The sequence below is a fragment of the Paramisgurnus dabryanus genome, chromosome 13 (assembly GCF_030506205.2).
Source record: "Paramisgurnus dabryanus chromosome 13, PD_genome_1.1, whole genome shotgun sequence".
NCBI lineage: Eukaryota > Metazoa > Chordata > Actinopteri > Cypriniformes > Cobitidae > Paramisgurnus > Paramisgurnus dabryanus.
In genome coordinates, this window is record NC_133349.1 from 35,224,412 (window position 1) to 35,240,372 (window position 15,961).

The 15,961-nt window shown below is 35.6% G+C and overlaps 1 protein-coding gene and 1 long non-coding RNA gene across 3 annotated transcripts in view; one reads left to right on the forward strand and one right to left on the reverse strand.

The window, feature by feature from the left end:
• Window positions 1-59: 59 nt before the first annotated feature.
• Window positions 60-1,501, forward strand: LOC141280004 (uncharacterized). The gene is made up of 3 exons (XR_012334817.1): window positions 60-280; window positions 729-824; window positions 918-1,501. It is a non-coding gene; the product is annotated as an uncharacterized lncRNA (long non-coding RNA).
• A 2,182-nt stretch (window positions 1,502-3,683) lies between these two features.
• The window catches only part of LOC135728259 (LIM domain-containing protein 1), a 38,258-nt gene continuing 25,980 nt past the window's right edge, over window positions 3,684-15,961 (reverse strand). For both annotated transcript variants that reach the window (XM_073811687.1, XM_073811686.1), the window contains 4 exons: window positions 14,192-14,322; window positions 8,504-8,555; window positions 5,076-5,144; window positions 3,684-4,993 (listed from right to left, as the gene is read on the reverse strand). In XM_073811687.1, coding sequence (XP_073667788.1) covers window positions 4,850-4,993; window positions 5,076-5,144; window positions 8,504-8,555; window positions 14,192-14,322 — 396 coding nt within the window. In that variant the 3' untranslated portion in view covers window positions 3,684-4,849. The remainder of the gene's footprint in view (window positions 4,994-5,075; window positions 5,145-8,503; window positions 8,556-14,191; window positions 14,323-15,961) is intronic.

Sequence of the window (15,961 nt, forward strand, 5' to 3'; positions counted from 1 at the left end):
GTAAAGGCTTTCAGGAATGTCCTGAAATTTTGTGAAAAAGATTCACAAAATCTGAGCCAATTACTAATCTGGTATTGAGGAATCTGTGCGACTCCCTACTTACAGGAGAGAAATCTGGAAATGTCATCATGATCATCAGTGACTGAGATCAGTGCACAGAGAGAAACTCAAAGTCTTCTGTCTGGATGATAGACGTCTTGTGTGTTTACTGTGTAGAGATTTTGAGAAACATCTTAATCACAAATTCAGACCTGTTGATGAAGCGGCGCCACTTCTAAAGGTAACAACAAAAACGCTTTGCATTTTATAGTAGTGTGTGGATGAAATCAATGTTTACAAACAAATCCATACACATGAGCTTGGATTTTGGATCAGGGCAAACTCTGGATTTTAGACCAATTATAATTCACACATGTTGGCATCTCTCATCCTGCAAATGCCACCAAAACACTGAAAAAGCACTGAAATAAATAATACAAACTCTAATGGTTAAGTTACATAGGTGTTAGAAATTCCTTTAAAAATTTTATAAATTGTTAAAAAATCAGTTTGTTCCCTTTTACAACATCCCACCAAAAGAAATCAACACAACCAATATAGTTTCTGTGAACATCACAGAGATTTTCATAAATCCATAAGAATTGTGGTGGATTTTCCTTTCAAAGTGCAAGTGCTGCATTTCTCTGATCCAACTAACAAACATTCAGTGAACAATTTTCTAATTCCAGGATGATTTGAGGACTACACTGAAATATTTGCAAGAGCAACTGAAGAGCTTCAGGGAAATGAAACAAGTGTATGATGATACAGCACAACACATTTAGGTGATAAATATTAAGTGAAAGTTTTGAAATAAAAACATTTTAAAATGAAAGATTCAAGGAAAGTTGAAGAGGTAACTCTTTATGTTAACTCAGACTCAGGTTCAACAGGCCGAGAGATGCTTAAATGAGGACTTTGAGAGGCTTTACCAGTTTCTGCGAAATGAAGAGATGCTCATAGTATCTGCACTGAGAGAAGAAGAGGATCAGAAGAGTTGTGTTAAAGAAGAGATGATTGAAAGGATAGACAAAGAAATTCAATCCCTTTCACAGAAAATACAAAATATTAAAGATGACTTAGCTGCTGATGACATGTCCCTTCAACGGGTTAGAAAACCTTTACATTTTGACCGGAACAAGATTTTAACATGATTACTTGTAGATATCACAAATGTAAATTTTTAAGTCCAACCGTTTCAGTCTGTCAGTCGTAAAAATTGGATGGTAACAAATTCTGATAGAGAAAAAAAACATGCACAGACAAATCCAAATTAAACCCTGCGGCTCGTGACGAGACATCGATGTCCTAAGACACTAAACGATCGGTTTGTGTGAAAAACCGAACAGTGTTTATAACTGTGAGGTATCTGAACGTGTTGTCTAATTTTGATCAGTCTTCTTTTTATATTATTTCATTTTATATTATCTTTTATGTTTTAATGTTGTGTTTAAATGTAGTGTGTTATGGAAATGTGTTTTTGGCAATGTTTTTGGAAACAGTGTTTAATAAATAGCTTTTATAAACTCTAGTGATGGTCATTAATTATTAATTAATCATTAGCTAATGGTTTGCAAATATATCATTATGTTGTGACTTTACTTGTTGAGTCACATCATTATTAACTCATTATTTAGTAATTGTATTAATTAACACACTACTAATGCTGTAATTAATGTATTAATGCATATTAGTTTACCTGTATTATAAGGCTTTGGATCATTGTGGTAATTAACAAATTAATTAACACTATTAGTTCATAAAAGAAGTGATGATGGAATTAATCCACAATGTATACATATTTAATTAATAACAATTCATATATGAACTAATATATTAATCAGACAGACTCTTCATTAGTTGCTAATGAGGCAATCATTAATGAACAGCTAATGAATAGCTTAGATAATCATTAGTAATACATTAATTCAGTATTATCTGTGCATTAGTTAAGCATGAGTTCATGATTATTAGTGCACCCTTATTGTAAAGTGTTACCGAGAAAATAATTCAATTCCAACAAACCACCCTCGGTGTGTTTGTTTTTAAACTTCATCCGCTCATTTGCATTTTAAAGTTCACACCCAAAATGGCACATTTTTGCACACACCTACAAAGTGGCAATTTTAACATGTTATAATAAATTATATATATGGTATTTTGAGCTAAAACTTCACATATGTGCTCTGGGCAGACGAAGAGTTATTTGACAGCTTAAAAAAGTCTTGTGACATGGCCCCTTTAATATTACTGTTTCTGGATCACAAAATGTAGTTTAAGAGTAGTTCAGGCGAGAATATATATGTATAATGTTTAAATGCAATCGATTAGTAAAGATAGCGCCTATTCAAACATTTGCTTAAAAAATCGGACGAGTAAGTTCCAGCACGACCAGCAGACGTCATTGTTTGCATAGCCCATGGACCACAGCCTCATCTCAGCCACTCCTATTTGACTCTGACTCTTTCAAATAAATCGCATTGATACCTTCACTGCAAAAAATAACTTTCTTACTTGGTATTTTTGTCTTGTTTTCAGTAGAAATATCTAAAAATTCTTAAATCAAGATGCATTTTCTTGATGAGCAAAATTACCTAACAACCAAAAAAATCACGGCCTGTTCGGACAAAATGGTGCTATAAGCAGAACAGTATGCCTTGTCTTCTGGATCCTTCAAAACGTCACCCATAATAATGTCAGAGGTGGAAATACTATAAGCAACATTTTGACCAGTTGTGTGCTAACGCATTCAGGCCAGAGCCTCTGGCTTGTCTGTAAACCACACTGGGCAGTGAGTTGTCTGTTTGTCCGCAAATAAGTCCACCTCCACCCTGCCACATGTGTATCACTGGGGTGATAGGTTTCATTTTGTATCTTTACAGGTATACTAAACATAATACAATGTTGTACTTTTTTGGATACACTACAGGGCACTTTAAAAGGTAACGTTAAATGTTTTGCATCCCTAACATCTAACTAGTACCCAATATGTCCTTAAAGGTATACAATATTGTAGGTCCTTATAGGGTAAAATATTGTGTATTGACGGTTTCATCGGACGCACGTGCAGTGACGCAATACTGTTTGTTTAATGGTCTGACTAGTTGCTAAACTGAACTCTTGAACAAGTACCCCGTCGGAAAAAAAAACGTTTAAAGTAGTTTGTTGTTATTTATTCTTAGCGGACTTACCGGAAGTTACGTGAGGACCAAGAAAGCTGCTTGTTTATGTTGTTACTGCTGAAACCGTCTATACAATTGGTCCTGTCTAACATTGACCCAGCTGGGTTAAAAACAACTCAGCACTTTTCAGAGTGTACCATTTTGTTAGATTATAATCTATTTACAAGGAAAATAATAATTTGCAATAATATATTCTATATTTCATAATGTCCAAGTGTTTCTTCTTTGTCTTTCTTGTAAAGCTGCTTTAAAGCAATAAAACATTGTATATAAAAAGCGCTATAAATACGTCAACATGTGATTATGTAACAATTTACACGTATGAAGTTATAGCATTAACTGATAGAATGACACAGTCTAACTACAGGGGCTGCATACCAACACGGTCATGTTGCAATTTTGGTAAACAATTTGAAAATAATGATTTTTTTATTTACCTGATGTATACAATTAATAGAACTGCAATAATAAGACTGTTCATCAGGATGTCCAGAAACTAGAAAATGAGTAAGTGATGTTTTTAAACTTCACAAATGAAGTGACAAAATAAATCAACATATTCATATAAAAATAATGAAACAATATAAAACAGTAATAAAAATAAAAACAAGCTGGGTGTTCACACTTTATTTGAATATGAAAATAAAGTGACTAATATATTATGACATGCTCTGTGCATGCTATAAAAGAAGTTAAAGCAAACTTTATTCAGAGTTACTTCAGAGATATACAGAGCTGAACCGGCTCAAAATGCCTGACTACTGACAGAAAACAGCATCAAGCTAAAGTAAGCGGAGCAAACGACTGCAATAATCTGACTTACTGAATCATCTGAAAACTGTACAGCAAGAGAAAAAAGATCAAACGTATTCATGATTTGTGTTAAACTTTATGACAACAATTTTAAGGCATCATTAGCATAACACAAAATGCATCATAATACCTCCCATACTTCTTTTTAATAGGAGCATAGATAAATACGTAATACTGAAAGAAATGAATACATTTGAGAACGCACATAAATCAATCGTAACAACAGATAAATACATAATTTAATAGGTCTTTACCATTGGATCTTTACAAATATTTGTAAGTGAGCTGTGTTTAATATTCTTCTTCACCTGCAATTATGGAAACATGTTTAGGAACGCATTCAATTCCTGGACACATTAGCAAACTCCACGACATTCTACCTTAAACAAAAGATTAGCAAAATCTCAAGGGCAGAATAATTCATGTAAGGCATTTCAGTGTGTCCATATACAAAAGCTCAACAGTTGTAATTTAATACTTTCAACAGAACTCTGTCTGAGAATTGTGAGCTGTCAAAACAAATATTTAAAGGATCACATAAGGGTTTACGAATGTAATGGTAGTTGTATTTAATGTAACAATGGCATACAACTAATGAATCGTAAATTATTTCCTTTTAAATCCAGTCTACAAAAATGAATAATAATGAATTCCTAATAAACACAAAGCAGGAACCTTCTAAACAATTCAGAATCGCAATATATAAAATAATTTATCTCACACGTGCACCTTTAATTTAAGTCATTTTTGGTAATGTAATTGAGTAACTTTGGTATGATAATGTCTCTGAATAGCCACAAGAGGGAGTCAGATCTTTAAAACTGACTGTGGTGTTGGTTTACAGCAGACTGAGGGGATGCAAGGTCCTTGTGTTTAAGGTGACAGGCGTGACAGAGTAAATGTCCATCAAGAGGATAGCAGCGGTAACCCTCCTCATCGTTCAGCTCCATATGACAATCCTGGCAAAATGACATTGAATTAGGTGATATGAATTGTATTGCATGTATCCTGTTGTGACGTTGTAACCCAGGCTCAACTTACTTCGCAGTGATAGCACTCTATATGGTAGTCCTTGTCCATGGAGACTACTCGAATAGTTTCATCTGACCCCTAAACAAGTAAACAAGCAGTAAAAAGATGGCACACATCTAAAACACTCTTACACATACAGAGACCCAGCTCTCAGAGATTCATTCTTCAAAGTTATTGTCGGAATTCAGAAGACTTTGAATGTGCAATGAGGTCAAGGCTACTAATCTGACAGCATTTTGAGGCCTGACAACCATGGTTACTATGAACTGACATTAGAAGGATAAGAAGAGTGCAAGGATACATTCAAGTTTATGATAAAAGTACAAAACAGCCGTGTCCAAACCCTGAGTAGGTCTCAGGTGCAGGACAAGAAAACAGTCAAAAATTAAAGATTAATTTAATAAGCAGTATAATTTAATTGTAGTATTATAAATTTGCAACGTTTCCCTTGGTTTAACAAATTACACATACCCCCAAATTTACAGTGATCACTCTCTTTATCACGACTAACAGAATTCATCTGACCTTAATATCATGAACAAAATGTTTTGGCTGAATTAAGGGGTTATAAAGATCTATTCAGTAGTATACTCTTAGGGCACGTTCATATTTGACATGTTTGGTTCAATTAAAATAAACTCTGGTGCGATTGCTCGCCTGGTGCAGTTCCTTTGTGTAAATGTGAATGCTGCCACCGCAGTCCGACGCACCTGCTTTTCAGGCATGTATATGTAACAAAAAAAGGGGTAACAAGATAATTTAGTTGCTCTAGTCTAGAAAGTATGCCCCCCTCGCATTGGATGGTCTGCGCTGGTTGATAGCTGACGTTAATGTTAACAAACTATGTTGTTATAATTTATAACTTCGGTGCAAACTAAATTGAGATTTTACTGTTAAACCTTATGCATTTTACAAATAACTGATGGCTGCTAGGTGTTACTTTCTTAACTAGCTTTCTTTAGATATTGAGCAGTAGTTTATGGTTTATTTTGACGTGATGTTGGTTAATACTTTCTCAGTAACAGTTAACGTTAGCAGTCACTGCAGTGCACATGGTAGGCTAACGGTTCCTAGGGGTGTGCCGGTTTCAGAATTGGTGATGACGGTTATGACGTGAGTCAAATGTGACGGTTCGTCATATAACCGTCAGTGGGGGGCGTTTTGCTCGTTTAAATGCTCGTGGATTGACGGGAAAGTGTCATTTTACCATAAAATCATGAATGTGATGCCAAGTGTGTTTTAAACAGTAATAACTTTGAACAATTTAACAGAAAGCAATGAAATATTTAAAAAAACACACTGTTGCCAGAAGACTGCGCTGTCACTCTCTGCCCAGCATAAATTAATCCTCTATCTATCATCTATCTTAATAATCTTCAGAGAAACAGATTTGTGCGTTGGGCTTTTTATGTCTGTAATTGTGTCTATATCTGTCATTACACGGACCAGAACGGCATGAAAACAATGTGGATTAAAAGCGTATTAAAGAGGTTTTGCTCATAAATGCGAAGGTAAAAGAAAGTAATATGAACTTGAGATTGTTATTAAACGCAGCCGGTGTAAAAGCACAATGGCCACGCGCAGCAAACGCTCTCCGCAGACGCGTTGCACAGTGCTCACCCGGCGTTTGAATAAACTTGACACTGATTAACTACTTGCTCTACGTTTCTTTAAAATTAACAGCAAGACAACTAGCAGTGAATGTGCGTTCAAGAGAGTTAGTAGATTAGCATGGGAGGATTTGAACTTGAAAAGCGGAGTGTTCTGACGCCTTTCCGCGGTTAAAACAACATTCCTTCTCATGGTCATTCATGTTTATTTGAAGCTATAAATTAACTAGAAGGAAGAGATGATTGGAAAGGTGTGACTTTGTTTAATATGTTAAATCTCAAAAGTAACCGAAAAGTAACCTGGTCTATCCTGTATGTCAGCGCGTTGTCAGTGTTGCTCCGCTCTGTATTTTTCACTGCGTGAACGTGAGGGGGCGTATAACACAGACTGTTAACAGTTGTTTTTAATTAGTATTTAAAAATTCTTTATGATAAAAAATGTTAAAAAAAATATTTTAATAACACGGTTTTGGCGGTTATAGAGTTCTAATGACGGTGTTCAATTATAACCGTCGGTCTCACGGTTATATAATGACCGTCACACCCCTAACGGTTCCTGTTAAATATATTATCAAAATAATCCAGACATGTTTTCCCCAAATTAAATGTCACTTTGAATAAATTAATAATCATCAATAATTACAAACAAAAATATCCAATCTTCTTAAATAAAACAAAGATTTAGAGGACTAAAAGTCACAAATTTACTTACTTTGTAAACACAGTAGGCTACGTAGAACAGCTAAAACATCTAAAAAATCTAATCTAATCTAATATAAAAGCATAATAAAATTATACACAGAATTCAACAGTAATGTTTGCTTTATATCCCTCATAATGCCATTTTATATTTATATGTAATTTTATTTTTCTATTTACAGAAGAAAAGTTTGCACTTTCAAATGTGTAGTGTGTGCTGGCTATTTTACATATGTTTACAAAGTCAGCAACGCTGTGAAGATTTTACTTTCTCTTTTTACTGTTCTTAAGTTTTATAGGTTATTGTGATGCTGCTATTGTGTTATTGTTATTGAGTTATACGTTTAGTAAAAGTAATTATGCTCAGCTTAGGGCATCAAAATGGCTAGCATGCAGCATTGTTGTTGTGGATGATCAGACTTCTTTCGCATAAAATTCATCATCAAAGCCGACCAAGGTGATCTTGTCCTTCCTTGCGCATTACGGTTCGTTATCTTTAGGTTCGCTAATAAAATGGCCGTATGAACGCTTATGAACCAGGACTTAATAAATTGTTTTCATTTTTGGTCCGGACCAAAAGAACCAAAAGAACAGAACTACAAGTATGAAAACATGCCCTTAAAAATAATGGTTCCTAAAAGTACTTTGTCAGGCCGTGTATGGTTCCATAAACAACCTCTCTACAGCACAAAAATGTATGAGAAAAATGTTCTATAGACTTTTTAAAGATAAGAAAGAAATGCTTCTTTCAACAGCCGTTCACTACAAGGTACTTTAGGGACACCAAAAATGATTCTTCTTTCTCATTGCTGTAAATAAAGCCTTTTTATCAACTTTATTTAGTCTAGAAAGTGTCCATGCTCTATTTGGTTATTTGAGCCAAACAAGAAAAGAACTAAAATAAGAATAAAGTGATTGTAAACATTGGCCAGTGTTGCATGACTGGGACAAAAGGGTAATATACAAGGAAAGCTGATTTAAGGACACATGCTAAGAATTCCTATCTAAATTTCCACGGTGGTTTCAATTACCTTTAATTACATTTACAGTCATGCCAGCATCTTTTGTTATAAAAGCTTTGCACAGTATGACATGAATTGGTCTTAGATCTCATGTAACGTGTCTTACCTCAGAGGGCAGAATCGGCTGATGACATGCTGCACATTTGGGTGCAAGAACTCTAAAGATGAAAAGAAACCAAGTCAAACATCAACAAAACTGTACTTCAATACCAGTGCATACAAGAAAATATTGCAGGTATGAGTATAACTCTTTACCAGAAGTATATTTTGTCAAATATACACAGCAAATTCAGTTTTTTGGAATAAACTGCCTGGTAGTTAAAAAAAACAACTCAATCTGAATGTACATGTGTGACCATCTGTGCTCTTGGAGTGTAATTTTAACACGTGTTTAGAGTTAATATGTAACTAACCCTTCACCCAACAAAAGAAAGCTTTATGATGCAATGCATGCTGGGTATCAACCTTATACTAAACTTATCCATCACGCAGCATGCATTGCAGTTGATCTTTTTATCAGAATTAGTTTGAGGATTGCCTATATTGTTGAGATTTGTAGGATGAGTGATGATGTCTGAATGTGTCAGTAATTTTTTCTGTTTACCTTATCACAGAACATTTACAACCAGAACAATTATAACAGTCACAAAAGGATCAAAGTCATTACGGAAAGCAGCTTAAATGTATCTTCTTAAAAAGCAACCAATTTCAACTTAACTTTAAAACACATCTTTATTTTCTAATGTGTTTCCCCTTAAACACATAAAACACTTCTAAAAGAAAAGAAAGGTGTAACTTAGTGAAAGTCAAGGGCCTAACTAATGCCAACACTGATCACCATAATGGTGGTTTATTAAAATTTCTATATTTTGACTTTGACATATTTTAAACGTGATATTGATTCAATGGGTACCTTGTGGTTAATACACAAAATAAACAATATGGCTAACTAGTGTTTCCTGGGATAATAAACTGCTATGTTCATCATCACACAAATTAACCATTTTAACATTGTTTCAATGGTTGCATGCTTTCTGGACAGCTCATTAATGCGTCAGCTCCATACAGCCTTATCTGCCTGTGCTGCTGCTCAGCTGAATCAGATGTATTAATTTTTTCGTGCAGTACATTACATTTAGCCATGACTTTAAGCCATTCCGGGATCAGCATGCTTTACGCATGCATGATTCTTTGCAGTCTAGATGTGGAGGGGTGAACAACAACATCTGAGTCCTGCTCTGACTGTAGCTGGCAGGGACTGCTGCACGAGGACTTGGCCGCTTTTGAGACGGGGGGTGAGGCCCATGACAGCCGCACCCGCTGCTCATTGAGAACAGCAAGAATGATACATGCTTTTACCTCAGAGTCTCTAAAAGTCTCCAACAATGCCAGGAAAAGTTGAAAAATTTGTTGCTAGTCGCTTTTTAAATTTGCCAAAGAGCTCTTGAAGGTTGCTAAATCTAGTGACAAAGTCACCCAGTAGGCAACACTGCTTTGTGCTGCTGAACCAGGGTCATGTCATGTCGCACTTTATCAACATTTAACTCTAGATGTGGCGTTAAAACATGGATACATCATATGAAGATATATTCAATCATTTCATGTTGTTGTCTGGGGGGGTGATGAGTCTTCAATGTGCAAAAGCACGGAGACATCCCAGTATCTTTACAATGGAAAGTTGTTTGAGTGTTTGTACATGGAATTTACCAAGACTTATTTTTTTTTAACCTTTTCAGGTGATGGTTTAAAATGTCACAACTGTCCCTCTGAGGTGAGTTTTTTTTAAACGGCAATTTTTTATGGCGATATGTCGAGCTTCACATGATCTGACAGTCAGCAGTAGTAGAGACGTTAAAAGGCGTAAAGAGCTGCTTCACCTGCAGCCTGGTAAGTAAAAAGTAGGGATGCACCGAAATGAAAATTCTTGGCCGAAACCGAAAACCGAAAATGAGGAAACCAAGGTCGAAAAACCGTAACCGAAACACCGAAATAAATTATTACCGTAAAACTTCAAATAATAGCCCGGGCTTTTATTTTCCCAAACCTATCGTTACACCAGGCGTCTAAAAGAGACAGGCGTCTATAAGAGACAGGCTTTTAATTTAATTGTTCCAGCATGACAGCAGGAGGTTACCACATATTACGTTTTATTTATAATTTGAATGTGTTTAACAAATTAGTTTGTGTAAGAATAACAGTTTTAAATTATTGGCAGCATAAATAAAACATACGAGGATATGCTTTTTTATTGGTTGTTGCGTGAAATCTTACCCAGATACAACAGTGCTATTTTCTGATTGGCTATTGTGTAGCGTCTTTCTTTTTTTTGGATTGGCCCGCTCGACTAGAACTCCAGGGGAGACGGGCTTGATAGAGAGAGCAGTGCGGCCAGATACATTTTGGGCACTGCAGTATATTAAACATGAAAAATAGTGTTTCCGCGTGAGAAATACAATGTGTGGCGGGCTATAAATAGCGGCCTCAAAACACTACCGGCCCACCCGGAAAAGTCCCGACTCTCCCAATTGCCACTTCGCTACTGTCATCATCGCTGCAATCCTGGCGACGAAGCTTGTTGTGTTGTCATAGTGATGAGTAATGGAACGACTGCGTCTGTCATGTGACATCTACCGGTAATCAAAACTTTAGCGTGTGCAATCTGCACCATAGAACTGGATTAAACAGACGATCTGATGGGTTTTAGAAGATTAAATACAACCCGAAACTAAAAAACAGACCAGGCCTTTATTTGAGACAGGCGTTTATTTACCCAAACCTGTTGTCACACCAGGCGTCTAAATGAGACAGGCTTCTATTTGGGACTAGGCTATTATTTGAAGTTTTACGGTATGCCAATTATTAGTACAAATGCATTTATGGCTATCACTGTGTACTAACTTTACTAGGGGTTTGTTACAGATCACAAAACTCACGGTTCAGATCACATTACAGTTTTTGAGGCATGGATCGGATTATTTTTCAGATCAGCAAAAAGGGGGTGGGGAAAATCTAATAACAAATAAAGAAATTACAAACATTTATAAAAAAGAACAAAGCTGCACATTAATAAGGGCTAACATTAGCATTTGGTACAGAAATCAAATTAAATGAGTCATAACACTGTCTTTATTGTATAAATTAAATATTATATTATTATTTTTAGAGCTATTTGTCTCTTTGTTAGACTTCAGTAGGTTATTTGAGGTTACTGTAAGCAGAGACTGGTTTATGACTGTAATCTATACATACACTTAAGACATAAACAAATGTTTTTATTAGAAAAAGAATGCTTTGGAGATAATTTTGTTTATATGTGCCCTGTCAATAACAGAAACAATAACAGCTTGTTTGCGTCTCACTTGTGTGTGCACTATTGAGAGCACTTAAACGCGCGCGCACAGAGAACGAAGGCGAATCCCAAACAGCGCAGCATAAAAACTTTACGTTGTTTTTCATTGCTTTATTCTGCACATGTATGTTAATGGACTATACAGTATGAGACACATTTGCGCGACTCTCTCTAAAGTTTACACATCAAGAGTTCTGATCTTTGAAGAGCGTACTCACTGTGATGATCACGTCTGGACCGGACACAACCGCATGTGCCTCTGTGCGTACTTTAGCGCCTTTTTGCGGTTAAATACATCCACGCTGCATACATGTTGCTTCAGACAAGCACGTGCAGGTCGCGGTTTCTGTTTGCGTCATCACAACATTTCGGCCGTATTGTTTCGGTGATAAAAGTCTTTCGGCCAAAAGCCGAAAATGCTATTTTGGGCTATTTTCGGCTGAAAATTTTCTGTGGCCGAATATTCGGTGCATCCCTAGTAAAAAGTTCTTTAAGAGTAGTTTGTTTCAGATAACAAGGAAAATTAACAACAAGTAGATTACCTTAGTTCATATTTCATAGCTAAAGCGTATGAAAAATAACACCGAGCTAACGTTGCAGTGTAAAATGTTTACTATAATGTATACAAATCTTAACTACAAACCGGCTGCCAAACCTCCCTTCACATAGTGGTTATTATTCATGATCGCCGTCTTCCTGTGTCTTTAGGAAACCAAAACATTTATCATTTTAATGAGGTATTTGTTCCAGAGTTCATTTTAGCCACTAGTCAGACCATTAAACAAACAGAAACATGAAGTAAAGTTCCGACCAGATGCGTAGCCGCGACAACGCATGCATGCCTTTATTTTTAAAAGGAGAGAGTTATGTGTTTGTGCCATTTATTCTTATTTGTAAATAATATTCTTTTAAGATAATCTTTCTTTAAAAATATATTTTATTACTGTGTCCAAATGAAGTTTAAGTGTGTGCAGCCAGGGTTTCAATAGTGAGTGGAAAAAAGGATATAGGACTAGACTGCAAATTGTTTTGGCTCTTAAGCTTGAGAATAGTTAAGTTCCAGACGGAAAGAGTGACAAGGCAGCATTTACTTCCATGCGTTAATTTCAGCTGCATATGGTCACCATCTGACAGACTGTCTAAGGGTTTGAAATCACCCAGTTCACTGCAAAGTATGCATGAGAAGAATTTGGAGAGCAGCAGGGCTTTTACTCTCATACAGACCCTCAGCACCAATAAAAATCACTAAAAATACATTGAACTACTGGTAGGAAAACGCTTGTTAAAGAAATTATGTAGAATACTTCACAACACAGCACTTCTCTATCATCCACTAAAGAAAAAAATGTCTAGTTTTATTTTTGTATTCATCTGGTGTTAATTGTTCCTCTCCCAGTTATGATCGTAATAAAGAGCAGAATATGATACAATACTATTCCAGAAATATAGGCTTCGAGCTCAGAATTTTAGCCCGAACCCAGAGTACTCCCCTCTCTTTAACTGTGATAAATGAATCTAGTGAGGTTATGGGGTGGAGGAGGGATGATGCAACAAATCTGTCAGGGGACAAAGGTGAGGGACTGCCATTTATAGGCACCTCTTTGCACTGATTGGTTGGATCACATGACCATGCTCCTCCCGAACTATGTTAAATAAACTTCATATAAAGAGACATTACTTTTTTATATTATTTGCTCTCCATCAATTGTGTCCTGCTGGAGTGAAGAGCCCGGCTTTCTTATTTTCAAGAACATGTGGGGTGATAAATATGAAAACTGAATGCGAAACCAGATAGCTTTGTATTTGCAAAACACTACCTTAAAATAAAGGCAGACAGAAACTACAAATAAGAGGAATATTAAAGGAATATCCAACTTTAATAAAAAAATCCTGATAATTTACCCACCCCCATGTTATCCAAGATGTTGATGTCTTTCTTTGTTCAGTCGAAGGAAATATTTAACAGTTTCAATGCAGCTTCAAAGGGCTCTAAATGATCACAACCGAGGCATAAGAGTCTTATCTAGGCGCTACTGGAAGCTAGTTATTTTCGTTTATAAAGTTTTAAATATGGATATTTCTACAACAACACCTTTGTTTATCATCCTAAAGCCGTTTGGATTTCTTAAGGAAAGGATATGCAAATTTTTTTGACTTGAATGAGCTAAACCTCGTAACTTTACTGTTTAGCAGCTGGAAGATATAAAACATTTTCTAAAATAACTGAAAATGTGTTCGTCTGAAAAATGATGGACATATGCATCTCGGATGGCTTCGGGGTGAGTAAATCATGGGTTTAATATAATTTTTGGCTGAACTATCCCTTTAAGCCTTCAGTTCTACCCTAGGCTAACCATCATAAATTCAAACACACAAAATTTGGGATTCTAAGCTTTGGGTCAACATTATAAGCAATATTAGAATATAAGACCTGCGTGCACCCACCTGTGGTAGTCCTTGACACAGTAGATCTTGTTCTCTGTGTCCACAGTGAAAGGCACACCATCCAAACTCTCATTACAGATGGCACAGCGGAAACAGCCTGGGTGGTAAGACTTCCCCAGCGCCTGCAGAATCTGAAGCGGAAAAACGTGTTAACATGCTGCCGAAAAAAGACACAATGTGTATAATATATACATAAATAGTCAGGATACAGCCTTAAACAATATCAAAACAAATCCACTTCCTGTTTATAATGAGGAATTGAGGGAGACTTTTGGGCTTTCATAACTGCATAATGGCTGCATTTGTGTAGACGCTCCTTTCTTCGAAATTGCGTGATTCTTAAAGAGCAACATGTGAGTCGTGTTACAACACACTACATCGGCTCATGAGGTCTGTTTAAACAACGGTTATGTGTGCTGTGTGCAGGGTTGGTAGAGAATAACAATACATGTATTCTGTTACACATACACATTTTTCATAAAAATAAAATCAAAATATAAATCTAATGCACTCTCATTACTTCTAAGGTACTTCATATACATAAAAAATCAAGAGAAAAGCAGTATGATCTAGCCGTATGAAGTATTTAACCTCCATTTAATACCAAATATGTCCAGAAAATGTTATAATTACTATAGCTGTAACAATACAGTTAAGAAATGGCTTTGCTAGCTGAAAAAAATGCTTTCATGAGAAAATAGCTTATCATTTAATGAACTGACAGCCTGTAAGATAATCTGCAACATGGTTAAGCGGGAAAAGTCATGAAGTCAGGACCCATTTACAGCAGTACCACTAGCAAATGTGTAGTATACTTAATAATAGATATAGAATAATATTCTGTTATATACTGAAAATAATTATTTGCCTGTCAGGTTTCACAAATATTGTTGGCTGAGATGTTTCACATTGCTCAAGTTGACCATTACACTTTTTCTAATGGTCTTTGTATTTCCTAATAATTATATTTCCTTTACTGCATCATGTCAAAACATTAATTTATTTATCTTTTAATTAATTGTAATCCTAAGTTTTTTACATCGCCCATTAAAATGTTGAATGAAAGTATGTGAATTATGTAGTAACCAACCAAATGTAAAAAAACAAAGAAATAAAACCCAAATTATAGCTTCTTTAAAGTGGCAAAATAGCCACTTTTCATCAGGGGTATTCTACATAAATATATACATAAATATATACATACATACATACACAACATATATATATATATATATATATATATATATATATATATATATATATATATACACATACACATACACAAACACACGCACACAAATATATATATATGGCTATATACTAATAGTACTAATAAACTGCTAGTATGCAAGATCATAAGTAAGAAGTGCGTGTGTGTTTATGTATGTATATATACATATACCGTAAAACTTCAAATAATAGCCTAGTCCCAAATAGAAGCCTGTCTCATTTAGAAGCCTGGTGTGACAACAGGTTTGGGTAAATAAACGCCTGTCTCAAATAAAGGCCTGGTCTGTTTTTTAGTTTCGGGTTGTATTTAATCTTCTAAAACCCATCAGATCGTCTGTTTAATCCAGTTCTATGGTGCAGATTGCACACGCTAAAGTTTTGATTACCGGTAGATGTCACGTGACAGACGCAGTCGTTCCATTACTCATCACTATGACAACACAACAAGCTTCGTCGCCAGGATTGCAGCGATGATGACAGTAGCGAAGTGGCAATTGGGAGAGTCGGGACTTTTCCGGGTGGGCCGGTAGTGTTTTGAGG